This window comes from Sorex araneus, chromosome 1 (assembly GCF_027595985.1).
Source record: "Sorex araneus isolate mSorAra2 chromosome 1, mSorAra2.pri, whole genome shotgun sequence".
NCBI classification, from domain to species: domain Eukaryota; kingdom Metazoa; phylum Chordata; class Mammalia; order Eulipotyphla; family Soricidae; genus Sorex; species Sorex araneus.
In genome coordinates, this window is record NC_073302.1 from 65505731 (window position 1) to 65521432 (window position 15702).

General features: G+C 39.7%; 1 protein-coding gene across 3 annotated transcripts in view; it reads right to left on the reverse strand.

The window, feature by feature from the left end:
• KDM4C (lysine demethylase 4C) overlaps positions 1 to 15702 on the reverse strand; it is a 432788-nt gene that overhangs the window by 126813 nt on the left and 290273 nt on the right. Inside the window, exon 18 of one of the 3 annotated variants that reach the window (XM_055145813.1) lies at positions 3906 to 4428. The exons of the other annotated variants lie outside the window; for them this stretch is intronic. Coding sequence (XP_055001788.1) covers positions 4414 to 4428 — 15 coding nt within the window. The 3' untranslated portion in view covers positions 3906 to 4413. Of the gene's footprint in view, positions 1 to 3905; positions 4429 to 15702 lie in introns of those variants that run through there. 3 annotated transcript variants of the gene reach the window in all.

Genomic DNA, 15702 nt, shown 5'->3' on the forward strand with positions numbered 1-15702 from the left:
CATCACACACACGCATATGCACATGCACACATGCATGTGCACACACATGCACATACACATGCACACGTGCGCATGCGCACACACACACACGTGCGTGCAGATACAGAGCGAGCGAGCAGCATGCCGGGGTGGGTAGAAGAGGTGCGGGGGAGAGGCAATAAAGGGGATTCAGTGGAAGCATGGAGCAGCACTAGAACTCTCATGGTTTGTGCAATGAGGCTTCCACTTAGAGGAACGAAACTGGACTCTGAAATGGATACAGTGTTACAAACCAATGACAAATCAATCAAACTTTAATTACTATAAAACACCCACTAGCATTTTAATATTTGCCAAATAGGCTAATTAAAAAGAAAAAAAAGCCTGAAAGAGAGCTTCCACTATCAAATTTTGTATGTAAAAACATGATTTTTTCTCAATATTCAAGGTAAAACATCACTGTTTGTCATTCTTTCAAGTTAAAAAGTCATTCCACCAGAGAAGATGCTCACAGAGATAGGAAAAAGCAAAACCATGACACAAATGCTGTTCCACTGGACAGCCCGTCCCCATCAACGCGTGCTTGAGGTTCTTTTTGTCAATTTCCTATCATCATACAGAACATTCAAATAGCACATGGTACTCAAGGCCTGAGACTCTGCCTAATTATTCACTTCATAACGTCAATAAGGACATTCTTAAATAAATGCATTTTGTTTTGTTTTTTAATCCCATATTAGAGGCACTGAAAAATACAATGACTACTAGAGCGTGATTTGGTGCCAGGATTTGATTGGTGGTAAAATCCCAGCTGTTTTTCAGTGGTGAAGTGGAGAAGCCTTATCCTGAGAGCTCATCATTAAAGTTTTAGGATCTTGAAAACTGGGTAACATGATATTAATAGTGTGAAATTGACCACTGGGATTAGTTCCACCAATGAAGTCTGCAGAAGCAACAGGGCATTCTTTTCAACTCCATTTCTAGAATGTTGTTTGTTAACTATTTACTAACACTTTTGGCCCACTCACTGCATTTGCCACTGCATTTTAAACACAGTATAAAATTAAACACCTTGAGACAGTGTAGGAAAGGCTTGAAAATAGGGTCTGCTGATTACAATTTTGAGTACTAAATCTCAATTTCCAAACCTGATCTAGCCCCAGAAACCAAGTTACTTTCCCAAAACTCTTTTGAGTGTAATCCGTAGGCTCTGAAAGATCTCCAGTGTCTACTGAAAGATCATATAATCTACTTTTGTACAAGAGTGTGGAGAGAGAAAAGCCAGCATCAAGGAGAGCCTATCTTGGTATTCAAATAGTTGCATGGCTGCAATCCTTCCCCAGGTCCTAAAGCACAGATACTCCTAGTCATACTATGCAAGGCAAAAAGACAGCGCAACGGGCTTATGTTACAAAACCAACCTGAACAAGACCTCTTTTCAACAAGCCATGACCAGTCTCAACTTGAAGCTGAGCTCTTTTCGAGAATACAACCAATCTATTTTAGGGTAAACAGCACAGCCTACTCAGAGGAAAATCCCTTTAGTTAGTAAACTTTACTTTCTTGATGCTAAAAAGGTCTATGGACTTAACTTCTTACTAGTATTAGAAAAGTGCAGAAAGAAATTGCTTTATGCTCTCACAGGCAATACTGCTGACTGAATGCAAATATATGCCACACCCTTCAGTTTCTTCTTTCCCCTCACAACAACCTCAGTTCATAGATAATATTCAAAGAGGTTCATCTGTTGGGATAGGAGACGTGTGATGAAAGTAGATAAAGGACCAAACATGATAACCTCTCAGTACCTGCACTGCACACCATAATGCCCAAAAGTAGAGAGGGAGAGTATGGGGAATCTTGTCTGCCATAGAGGCAGGGGGAGGGTGGGAAAAGTGGGAGTATTGGTGGGAATACTGGGGATATTGGTGGTGGAGAATGTGCACTGGTAGAGGGATGGGTGTTTGATCATTGTGTGATTATAAGTCAAACATGAAAGCTTGTTACTATATCTCACGATGAGTCAATAAAACTAAAAAAAAAAAAAAGGTTTATCTGCATAATCAAGAGTACCTAAGAAGAAAACCTAAGACTCTAGTAATCTTATTCCTAAGCCTACAAAAATTCATCTCAATGTAACCAGGGCTTAGAATTGCATGATCTAAAAGGTAAGACCAATGAAAGCAGTGGTCCTTTAGTACTAAATTAGTAAATCCATATATTAATGAATCAAAGCCAGCGATTGTACTTGTATCCATCCAACTTGGAGCTCATTTTAAAAAGTGGCATCACTGGGCCGGAGTGATAGTACAACAGGAAGGGCATTATCCTTGCAGATGGCCAACCCGGGTTCAATTCCTGACATCCCATATGGTCCTCCAACAACTGGCAGGAGTAACTCCTAAGTGCAGAGCCAGGAGTAATTCCTGAGCATGGCTGGTTGTGGCCCCAAAGGAAAAAATCAACACAAAGACATGATATCACTAAACTGGTATCTAAAACACACCATAGTGACTTATGTTAAATTAATGACAAGTATGAAAAGATTCTTACTTTGTAGCACTGTAGTCCCATTGTTCATCTATTTGCTCAAGCGGGCACCAGTAACATCTCCATTGTGAGATTTGTTGTTACTGTTTTTGGCATATCAAATACATCACGGGTAGCTTGCCAGGCTCTTATTTTGTACACTCAGAAAATGGTATTTCCTTTACTATTAATAAACATCTGCCTTTGGGCATAATCTGATTTATACTAATATGTGGAACAAAAAAAAATGTTACCAAGCCTACTCTTCCCGGCAAGTAATAATTAATCCAGTGGTATACAATGATGACTGTATCTTTCCAAAACTATAACTACTTTGATACCAATCAGTGCTGACCAAGCAAAGCCCAATGGATTCATTTAGAGCCACTGGGCAACTATCTCAAGTTGGCAAGCATGGGTTGGTACCAATCCAGTCAATTTCAGAGTGATAGGGTGACCTGGGCGCTGGGACTCTGCCTTCAGCTCACTCACTCAATTAAAAGACCCACCGGCAATCACTACTCACACAGACAAAATCAAAAAGAAAAAAAGGACCTTTTCAGCAGTGCAAATGGAAAAATAAGATAACTCCTTTACAATATTCTTTAATCACAAATTATCTGAGGCTCTACATATCTAGGTAATAATGTTTTTAAAATTACTCCTCAGGAGGAATGAGTTCAAAACTAAAAATGTAAAGACTAATCAATTTCCTTTTGCCTTACAATTTTCTTCTAGCTGATAAAGAAAAAAATCCATAGTAACAAGATAACATTTCATGCATTTATACATTTTCTTCTATAGACATCTCCAGCCCTTAGAAAGTATATTATTTGTAGTCATGACCATCTGACATTTTCCATTTTACTCAAAAGATTTTATGGTTTGGTATTACAGCAATATACAAATTTGACAGCTTGCAATAGGATCTAGTCTCTGCAGCAAATCATTGTGACAGTTAAGTTCTATGCAGCTACTACTGTACATTTTTTTAATATTGTACTTATTTTAAAATCTTTCAGTTAGGGACATGTATATGTTGAAATCCTAAAGCATGTGATGAGTGGGTCAAAGAGATAGTATTGGGGGTAAGGAGCTTGCTTGCATGTCACCAAGTCTGGTTCAGTACTGGGTGGGAGTATTGGTGGGAATACTGGGGATATTGCATAAGGTCTGAGCATTTGCTGGGATTGATCCATGAGCACTGGGCACTACTGGGTATGGCCCCAAAATAAACTTGTCATTTATCATCCCTCTGTTCATCGATTTGCTTGAGCGGGCACCAGTAACGTCTCCATTCATCCCTGTCGTGTGCCAGTGTAGCCCAATGGCGTCTGCTCTCTGCAGGAACATGAAGAGCCTCAAACTGTTGGTTCAGGGTCTTTTTTTTTTGGGGGGGGGGGGGGCTCAGGATCTTGACGAAGAAATCTGACCATCTCGTAGGTGGGCAACCAGGCGCTCTTTTGACATTCCATGGAATCCAGTGGGTAGCAGATCCAGTGGTTATCTCCAAATCACATTATGTGCCCAGCCCATCTGATTTTCGACACCTTGGCAAACGAGACAGCATCCCTGATTCTTGACCGTCGACAAAGGTCAGAACTCCGAATTCCTCCTCTCACTTGAGTGAAATGTGATACTCCAAGCATAGCTCTTTCAATTCCTCTTTGGGAGACCCAGATAGTGTTCTTATCCTGTTTTCGTAGAGCCCAGGTCTCTGAGGTATATGTTAGTGCAGGAAGAATGGTGGAGTCAAAAAGATGTGCTTGGAGCCGGAGGTTCTTCGTCCTCTTAACAACTTCTTTAATGCTCTTGAAGGCGTTCCACACTGCTCTCTTCCTCCTGCGCAGCTAAGGTGTCAGGTCGTTTGTCATGTTGAGTTCTAGGTACACATAACTGCTGCATTCAGAGATGTTCATTCTGTTGAGAGCAAATGCAATATCAGGAACTTGTCCATTTCTCTTGAACATTGTCTTCGTGAGATTCAGCTGCAGTCCGACATTTCCACACTCATGGTCAAAGTCAGTCAACATTTGTGCCGTTTGGCTAATATTTGGTGTTATTAGAACGATTTCGTCAGCGAAGTTGTGTAGTTGCCGACCACCTATCTTCACTCCCATTCCTTCCATTCTAGTTGTCGCATGACATTCTCGAGGGTGGCACTGAAGAGTTTTGGTGAAATGGTAAAAAAGAGTTTCGACATAAAGAGAGGAGTTCGGCAGGATGATACCATACCATACCATTCCACTTCATCAAAATAAACACACAAACAAAAAAATCCTTTCACAAAAGAAATGATTATGAGAACCAAAAAATACCCCACAGAATAGAAGAAAATATTTCCCACCATTTATCTGACAATAGGTAAATATCAATATCTATAAAGTACTTGAAGAAAACAACCCCATCCAAAAATGGGGTGGAAAGATTAACAGACGCCTTCCCAAAAACATAAAGATGGTCAATAGGTACATGAAAAAAAATCCTTCACATCACTCATCATCAGGGAAATGAGAGAGCACCTTACACTGGTGAGATTGGCACACATCAAAAGGCACAAAACAACCAATGTTAGTAGAGATATCAGGGAAAAAGGACCCTCATTCTCTGGTGGAAATGAGGGACTGTCCAATGAGGGACTTTCTATAACACAATATAGGCACTTCTCAAAAAACTAAGAATTGAGCTTCCAAGTCATCTAGCAGTTTCACTTCTGGGCATCTTCCCCAAATGCCTAAAACCGCTATTCAGAAATACACTTGTATGCCTTTGTTCATGGCACCCCTATTCACAATAGCCAAAATCTAGAACCGACCAAAATGTCCGAGAACAGATGACTGAACAAAGAAACTATGGCACACATATCAATGGAATACTATACTGCTATAAGAAAAGATGAGATCTTGCCGCACTCAGCAGTGAAGAAAGCCGGCAGGCACCACAACACCAGAGAATTCTCCGGGCCCCATACCGAGCCGGTATCTCCAGGACGCCCCAGATGGAGCAGGTGCAGTCTCCCTGCCTTCTCCAGATGGAATCCCGGCGACCATGAGCTTCTACAAACATGGCTCCGGTATGTGGCTACAGGACTATTCCTCCGAACCACATGGTGGTGCTGGAACCAGGAAGTTCCATCCTGGCTCCCAGCATGCCCTGATGCCAGAAGTTACGCCCTCACCCGCCCCCAGCGCCATCTTGTCACACACAGCAGTGAAGAAAGTCAATGGGCACCACAACAACGGAGAATTCTCTGGGCCCCATACCGAGCTGCTATCTCTGGGATGCCCCAGATATCAGAGACCCCAGGAGCAGTCTCTCCGCCTTCTCCAGATGGAATCCCAGCAACCATGAGCTTCTACAAGCATGGCTCCAGTATGTGTGAATCAGGACTATTCCTCCCATGCACACGGCCACTTACGCAGACGCATGACCTTTCCTGATACACAAAGTGAGAAATGGAAAATAAATGATCTAGCATTTGCCCCTGCCCAAAACTAGAGAGAGAGCAGCAATACATGGGGCCTTGAGGGATGGGGGGTGGAACTGGCCCCTCTCCCGGCCCGACAAGGCCCCAAGTTGCCGCCTACAAACAGCTCCTGGCTCCTGAATGGCCATGATCCCTGAGGCACACAGACCAATCTCGGAACCCAGCGGCTTCTGGCAGAAATGCATCTGGACTGAGCATTAAACTGTGGTGCTATGCCACCCCGAGTGGGGAAAGTTGTTTGTCCCTTCCACCTTTTCTCCCCAGCGGCATGGTGGCTGCCACCTTTTCAGAGTCTATTGGACAGCCAGGTATGAGACTGCAGTGATGTGACACTCAGGGCCTCGAGGGATGGGGGGTGGAACCGGCCCCTCTCTCTGCCCCACCAAGGCCCCAAGTTGCCACCCACAAATGGCTCCTGGCTCCTGAAAGGCCATGTCCCCAGAGGAACATAAACCAGTCTTGGAACCCAGCAGTTTTTGGCAGAAATCCCTCCGGACTTATTACTAAAATATTAGAAATCCAAAATGCTCTTCATATCAGCAATAGAAAACAAATTATCTAATGGTGCCTTTTCGGCAGGTCTGATTGTTGGGGAAAATTCCAAATAATAATGATGGATCTTTCATCAAAATATTGAATGTGATCAAAGCAGAGAGAGAGTAAGGTGGAAATCATCAGCCACATAAGTGGGCGGAGGGGTGCAATGTGTGTGTGGGGGGGGGGTGTACTGAGGTTCTTGGTGGTAGAGGGTGGGCACTGGTGAAGGGATGGGTGTAAGAAAAAAAAGAAAAGATGAACTCATGCATTTTACTGTTATATGGGTGGATCTAGAAAGTACCATGCTGAATGAAGTTAGCACAAAGACAGATACAGAATAATCTCTCTCTCATATGTAAGATATAAAGAAACAATAAAAGGGAATAACAATGTACAAAGGCAGCAGAGCCCAGAATATTGATATATGATTAACAGTATCATTAACACTATTATTTATAGCATTGAAAATGCTATAAATAATAGCATTTTCTGTGCCTAAAGTAGCATTCTTTTCAAAACATATATGAAGGATCTTACAGTACACTGGATTTACTAATAATAACACTAAACACAGAATACCACAATTCTGTCATTTATAGTGTTATTCCTCCTTCAGCAGCTCATTATCAAAAGCAAAAAATTAAAGATAGTGGTAGATGGTCTCTGGCACTAGGTGACAGAGATAGTTACTTTTGTATAGTCGAAACAAAAGAGTGAAGAATAATTTTCTATGCTATGTTAGCTGTACACAATAAAGAAAGAATATTTTTCAAGTAAAAATTGCTCTTGATCTCATTCAAACAACTTACTCATCACTGCTATTTCCTAGAATTTGTTTTTTCCAAGTGCCTGAAAACAAATGACTGGATAAAGAAACTTTGGTATATCTACAACAATGGAATACTGTGCAGCTGCTAGAAAAGATGAAACCATTAAATTTGCATGTAAGTGGATCAATATGAAGAGTATAATGCTAAATGAAGTAAGTCAGAAAGAATGGGATGGACATAGGATGACTGTGCCCATTTATGGAATATAAGGTAAAATAATAGGAGAATAACACCTAAGGATAGTAGAGATGAAGACCAGGAGGGTGGAGCCACAGCTTGGAAGCCGATCTCAAGTGCTGGGGGAAAAGGCAGGTGGGATGGAGAAAAGACCACTAAGCAAATGATGCTTGGAGGACTCACTTAGGACGGTAGATGCGTGCTGAAAGTAGGCTATGGATCAAACATGATGGTGCCTTACTGCCTATGCTGCAAACCACAACACCCAAAAGGAGAGAGAGACTAAGAGGGAATGCGTCTGCCACAGAGGCAGGGGGTGGGAAGGAGTGGGCGTGGCAGGAGGGAACACTGGTGGTAGAGAATGGGCACTGGTGGAGGGATGGGTACTCGAACATTGACTGAAGCATAATCATGAAAATTTGTACGCTTGTAACTGTATCTCATGATGATTCATTAAAAAAGCACTGTAGCACTGTCATCAGTCAACACTGTCATTGTTGTTCATCAATTTCCTCGAGTGGGAACCAGTAACATCTCCATTGTGAGACTTGTTATTGTTTTGGGCATACTGAATATGCCACGGGGAGCTTGCCAGGCTCTGCCGTGTGGGAGGGATACTCTCAGTAGCTTGCCAAGCTCTCCGATAGGGACAGAAGAATCGAACCCAGGTTGGCCACGTGCAAGGCAAACACCCTACCTGCTGTGCTATCGCTCCAGTCCATTAAAATAGAAAAAATTTAAATTAAACAAAAATAAAATAGAAAATGAAAAAAATTTCTGTTTTCAAAAATAACAGATATAAATAAGTTAGGCATGATTTAAGGTGGACTATAACAACTTTTTATATTGCTTTTACAGCCCTACTTTTAGATAATCACTATGTCTTTACCTTTCCTACAATGCACTAACAGAAGTACTGTCAAATACAACCATAATTCTTCTAGAAGGAAAGCAAAGCTGTTGTGGCCAGAACAATAGTTACAGAAGGTAGGGTGCTTGCCTTGCCAACCTGGGCTCACTTCCTGGCACCCCATAACATCTCCTGAATTCGACCATTAGTGATCCTTCAGCACAGAAACAGGAGTAAGCATTGCTAGGTGTGACCCTCAAAAAAAAAAAAAAAAAAGAAAAATCATTTAAAAAGAAAGCAAAGTTGTTCTCTAACCATTGTTGCATCAATTAATAGACTTCAAAGTGATATTAAAGCAGGAACAGGAAAGGAAGTCTGTCTGTCTGTCTATCTGTCTGTCTGTCTCTCTCTCTCTTTCTCTCATTTTGGTATTTAATATACTTGATAACATAAGCTACTTAGCAAGAGAATACCTCCTTCTTCTAAGGAATAAGAAGCCAGAGTGGATTTTTCCCTATGATTCAGCTCTTCAGATGGGATACCACAGTGAAACCACTCTATTTTCAGAATTGATGTACCTTTCAAAACTATAATCTTTGGCTTTCAAGTTCACTATTATTTGCCTTCAGGTACAAATTTTAAAGTGTATAGAGGCTTCTAAGCAGAGAGTTGGTCTCAGCCAGATACTGAAAGGCGGGTAGTTCAGTCATCATTGCAGTGTAAATTCCTTTTCAAAATAATGCTCCTCACTCAGAAAACACTTGTGCTTGTGTTTGGTTCACTTGACAAATACAAATCAAAGGTGATCAAATGCCTGAGGTCAACTTCAGATATTTTAAAATCCATTTCTCCCTCTATTTGCTGGCAGAAATAGGATTTCAAATGTAAAAGTGTTAGGAAAATCTATAGCTATAAAACCAAAGTCAGGATGAGGGAGGGATATGTGATAACTGAAACACAATCACCAATCACCTCCCGGGGTGGGAGGGTGCAGGAACATTGCAGAGCAATGAAATTTTTGCTCTTGTTACCACATGTTAATGCTCTTGTAACCATAATACCTAAACATTACGATTTACACACACACACACACACACACACACACACACACACACACACACACCTTAATTAAAAAAAAAAGAACACCACCAAGATCGGCACAAAATGACAGCAGTCAAAAGAGATTTTTTTTTTTGGTACATGTGCTTTGAGATATAAATAGTCCTATAACATTTTTGAGAATATTCTCTCCAAATGGACTGGAGCATTAGCACAGTGACTAGTGCATTTGCCTTGCACGCAGTCAATCAAGGTTCAATTCCTCCATCCCTCTCGGAGAGCCCAGCAAGCTACCGAGAGTATTCTCCCTGCACGGCAGAGCCTGTAAGATCCCCGTGGCATATTCGATATGCACAAAACAGTAACAATGAGTTTCACAATGGAGACGTTCCTGGTGCCCACTCGAGCAAATTGATGAACAACAGGATAGTGCTGCGGTGCATTCTCTCTAAATAAAATGGTTAAAACTATCTTGGAATATACCCCAAGGGCCAAAAATAAAATGTGGAAAAAAACAATTGAATTTCTATGTTCATTGCAGCACTAGTGATAGATGTGATGTTGTAAATATGTGCATGAGAGACCATTATAAACAGTATTGAAAGCTACAGACTCTCAATCAATTCAAAAACAGAAAAATTAAATAAAACTAATGGTGGCATTTGCAGCTTGCTGTAACTTTTTAAAATTTTATATAATGTACAAACTTGCCCTATTTGCCTTATTTAGGCAAATTCCACAGATCTTTAATTTAATCTCATGAAGTAATCAAATGTGTCACACATTTATGGTAAATGTATGTACTAAAGAACTGAAATTCATAGGATTCATAGGGTTTTATTCCATTTGTTTTTTTTAACATGTTTTTTAAAAAAATGTTCATCCCCTATGAAAAAGTGAGTGCTAATAATGAAGAGTCTTGATTCAGTACTGTGTTTTTGATGTCCTTCCCTTAAATTTGGCAATCTACTCTCTGATGGAGTCTTCCAATGATCACTTATTAAAAGTTATTGCTTGATTTATCTAAATTACTATCCTAAATTATTTTACAGACTTTACCTATATTCCTTTTTCCTACTGTGAAAATTACAAAAAAAAAAATTCTCAAGTGCTTATGTGTCATATGTCTCTCCTTCTTCTGTGTTCTTATCTTTGTACATTTTGATCCTCTTACAGATATTCAGGTATTAGTAGGACCAAGCAATCATATCAGTAGAGAGAAGAAGATGTCAGAAAAAAGAAAGGCAAACGATTCTGCATAAAGTCTAAAATTTAAATCTGGGAAGAACAGTTATTTTCTTTATCTCTTCAACCATGACAGTAGCCTGTAAGTTCAAAACAAGCCCTAAAAAGGCTGTTTCCAAGCTCCTGGACCTACAAATTTGGCCAGATCCATTCACTTGGAAAGTTGGAAATAGCCTTTAGATTCACCAAATGGCTTTTTCCTCCTGGTGCCAATGTTCTGATGTTCTCTGAGGAGTAGAAGAAGTGTTGGAAGACCTGAAGAAAGGGCTGAAATGATAGGTCTTGCCACAAGGATAAATTTTCCCATCCTGAGTTCATTCATTCAGAAGCAAAAAATTCATTCTGAACGTGTCAGTGAGAAAAATACTAAGAAAGGTAGAAATGGCACTAAAATTCTGAAGGATACTTAAACTGCAAGAGAAAATTATTCTCCCTTTTGAATATGACTTTGGAAATAGCCTATTCAGATACCTTCAGCCATTTCTTTTCTATGAAAGGATGGCTCTATTTAATAAACTGGTGTTTTAAAATATAACCTGTAGCATTTTTTAGCCGGGGCAGCAATTACTTTAATAACCCCAATATCACTATTCTATACAAATCTAATGTTAAAAAGGAACAAATAAACTGGACAGATCCCTTCATATAAGCAAAACTTTCTGTTCTAAAATTTAGTTTTTAAAACGTGACGAATTCACTAATTTTTTTTAAATTGTCAGCCACAGAAAAAAACTGCAATATCTTGAAAATAAGTCAAACCATCACTGTTGCCATTAAATTATACATACATAATGAGAAGAGCCTCACTAGTAATGTAACCAAACAAGGTGGGTGGATAAGATAAAGATTCTTCATAAAATACTTAGCATTTTAGAATCAAACTAATCCACTGAAGAGGTTGTTTTCCATTTGCTGTCTCATTTATTGAAACAGCCAGTGTAAGTTAAGAGAAAAAAAATCTGCTCAAGTAAACAAATCCTTTCTTACATACTCTACAAAAATCTTCTTGCACAAATAATTGTACAGAGGGATACTTCAAAAGCTGCAAGTTGAACCTATGAATAAATAAAAGGCTGACAACAATATTACCATAATATTCAAATACTACTGCATAAATTCCAGTATTCCACATTCTAAACGGAGTGCTAATAATGATGAGCACTTTTTAAAATACAGCTTTCACACTGCAAAAGATATTTTAAACCCATGTTTGCCATCAGTCAATCTTTAAGCCTCTTGCTGTTCCTAGCTATTTCTAATGTTGCTTATTACTTATACGGAACAACATTAAGTGCCCCAAAGGAAAGCAGATTTTCTACATTGTTAAATGAAAAACTGAAAATAAAATTTCTCTGGAATTCAGTACTTTGAATGCGCAGTAAGCAGCACTTGCTGTGCCCAGTTACCATCCCTTGGGCTTTGCACCCTAGTATCTATCTTTGTCTCTGCCTCTCTCTGTCTCTGTCTCGCACTCTTTCCCTTAGTGGGGGCTGGGCGCAGATTAGGCACGTGCTGAGGTTAAGCGCGACCAAAGAAGAAACTGGTACAGCAGCACCACCTAGTGGGAAGCGGAGAGAGGTTCAGAGTCACCCTTGCAGCTGAAGGATAAGCAACTTGTCCTACATCAGGTCACTCCAATTTTCAATCCCCAGACAACCGGAAATTCTAGGACCAGCATCTCAACCACGAGCGTCAACCCTGTATGTGTAATCTTAGGCTGGCTGACGTCCTGCTAGGTTCCATGACGTAAGAGGTGCCCCCAGTGATATCAATGGGGCCTTGCTTTAGAGAGCCAGCTGCAGACACCACGTGAATTTACCACCTAGACTTTTAAAGGAGGAAACCAAGAAAAGACACAAAGTATTTAGTACTGTCAGATAAAACCCTCCAGACACAATAATCTGAAGCCCGAATCACAAATAATGAGTAATGAATCGCTGCCCTTTCCTATTCCTATTTACTGTAAGTAACATTTATTGTGCATATGCACACCCGCTTCCCCCCACCCCCGCCGAAATTTCGTTGGTTTGGGGTTTGTTTGGGTTTTTTTGAGCCTCCTAAGTGGTGCTCAGAACTGGAGAGGAGGTAGTAGAGGTGGGGGTGCTTCTGGTGATTCTGAGCCAACCAGGCTGGCAGCTCAATGTGAGGACTGAAGATGCAGTGCTGACTGGGCCTGGTGGTGCTGAAGATTATCTAGACCACCTGGCAGTGCCCAGGGCATCCAGAGCACACCTGACAATGCTGTGGTGCCTGGGATGAAACTTGGAATATTTGAATAGAAGCATGTGCATTAACCCCTATCCTATCTCTCTTAGTCTGATTATTCAATTTCTTTAAATACTAAAATAATAAATCAAATTATATAATTAACAAACTAGCAAAAATACATGTTGCCTAACTGTACTACTTAATGACAAATGCAACTTTCCAAATGTTCTCAAGAATGAAAAAAAAAACACCCAGATTTCTGTTTTCTCAGTCTCTATTCTTTCAATCAATATATTCCCTAAAAATAACAAAAATGGAAATTTTCTCTTTACGTGTGTCTCTGCTGTGCATTTATTGAGAATTCTCAAGTGAGAACTATTTTGTATTTGGCACTGTCTGTCTGGTCAAGGAATGATACAATTCTACAAAGCACAAAAGTCACTCAAAACAAGGAATTATCTTGTCTAAAATGTCAAGAAAAAGAAAATTGTGAATTCTAATCTAGAAAATAAGATGCTGACAGGGAAAAAGTCTTATTCAAAGATTTATGCTAAGTGTGTGACAAAGTAAGGCAAATAATTGACAAAATTAATTGACACTGACATCTATCCAACTCTGAACATCCTGCATCTGTGTGAACAAGGAGGTGGGTGAACAATCCAGCATTCAGAAGAGTTCACTGTAGTTTCCAAAAAATATTGAAACTGACACTGGCAGACACAAAAACACTCTTTAGATTGGCACAGAATAACATGTTGCCTGGGTTTATATCAGCTTAAAAAGTCACCACACAAGACCACCACTCTGACTTCTTCCTGACTTAATATTCTTAAACTGGAAAAGAACATGAATACTAGAATATACCATGGGCAGATATATAAGACAAAGATTCCTTTCCCCTGGAAAAGCGGTCTCACCTTACACATCTGGGAGCATCTGTAAGTCTGATTAATAAAATTGGCCTCTCTGAGTCTCATCACTATGGGACACTGAGAGAGAGTAGAGCACAAACAATGTACCATGCTAAATTGACCAAGATGATGATGGTGCTTTCTGGAGTATTCTTGAAAGGAAAAGTCCTCTTGATATTTCCACTGCTCCCTTTCAAACAACTGCATTTTTTAGCGGATTTCCTTTTTGTAATTCTCTTATTTCAGATAATCACTATGAGCATTTTGATAAGCATCATCCCATGAAGCTCTCCATGCATGTAAAATTAGATAAAAGCCTAAGAGTTAATCGAGTGAGCTACTTTCAAGCAAATATATGAAATGAACATCCATGTCAGTAATAGTTCTACATTACCATTGAAACAGACTTTTAATAATATTAAATTCAGTCAAGACACATCCTTCTAAAGATATCAATTGTTTTAAGAATGTAAGTCATCCTATAATGAATATGTGATATACATAATAGGAGTGAAGCACAGTACTGTCAAAAATGATAAGCTTTGCCAATTTCAAGTGCAATTATCAGATTTCAGATTTCTAGACGTAAATTTCTAAATAGCATTGAAATGGTCCAAGTAGTGCCTCCCACTGATTCATTCAAGCTCTTCTGAGGCTGAGATGGGGGACAAACCACAATGGAAGCATTCATAGATACGTCCTTAAAGAGAAGTAGCAAGAACAGTTAGTCTAAGGCTAACAGTTAGGTGTGGTAACAGAAGGCACACTTCAGGAGACAGAACCAAGAGTGATTACTACCTGTAATAGTGTCTTATTTACTCATTATTAAAAAAAACTATTTTGTTTTGGGATCTCACCCAGCAATGCTCAGAGGATAGTATTGGCTCTGCTCTCAGGAATTACTCCTCTCTGTGCTTAGAGTACCATATTAGATGTCAGAGATCAAACCTGGGTCAGTGGCAAAGCAAATGCACTACCCACTGTATAATAACTCTGGCCCTGACATTATAAAAAAATTCAATGTAACATGTTTATTCATTTTTGTCACATAATTTGTTAAGTATAACATTTTTTAACATGTAGTGAGTTTATCCTGACTCAGTCAAAACCATTACCAATGTTTTATGTATGTTTCTCATTAGTATCTTTTCAAATGATCACCAAAGTATAAGATTAAAACCTTCCTATGAAAGTTCCAGAATAAAAGAAATTTATTCTCTTCCAACCATCACTGTAGCACTGTCATCCCACTGTTCATTGATTTGCTCGAGCAGGCACCATTGTGAGACTTCTTGTTACTGTTTTTGGCATATTGAATACACTACCAGTAGCTTGCCAGGCTCTGCCATGCAGGTGGGATACTCTCAGTAGCTTGCTGGGCTCTCCGAGAGGGATGGAGGAATCGAACTTGTGTCAGCCACATGCAAGGCAAACACCCTACCCATGCGCTCCAGCCACCATCACTTTAAGCCTTAACAATTCAATTAAATGACATATTCACTTCTGTCTCAGTTCACAAGACTTACACTACTACATCCTGAGAACCCTGTCTAACCACCTATATCTGCTAACAATAAATATTAGGTCCATTAATGAAAATGCTGCTTCTAGCAATGTGAATTTCTTGATGAAGTTCAAAACTAGCAGACTAGCTTCTAAATTCCTGAGACAGCACATCCAGGTCCCCTTTGAAAAAAAGACAAGTAACAAAACAAGCAAGTCAAGTAAAAAGTTAACTGCCACCCAAACTCTCTAGAGTCGAATGACAACATATTAAAAATAATATGGACTGAAGAAATTCTAGAGTATTAAGTCCACCTTTAAAACACGCTCCAGTGTTTTAAGGTCATACAATCTAACTTTAGGGAATATTCTCATTAAATATGAAAT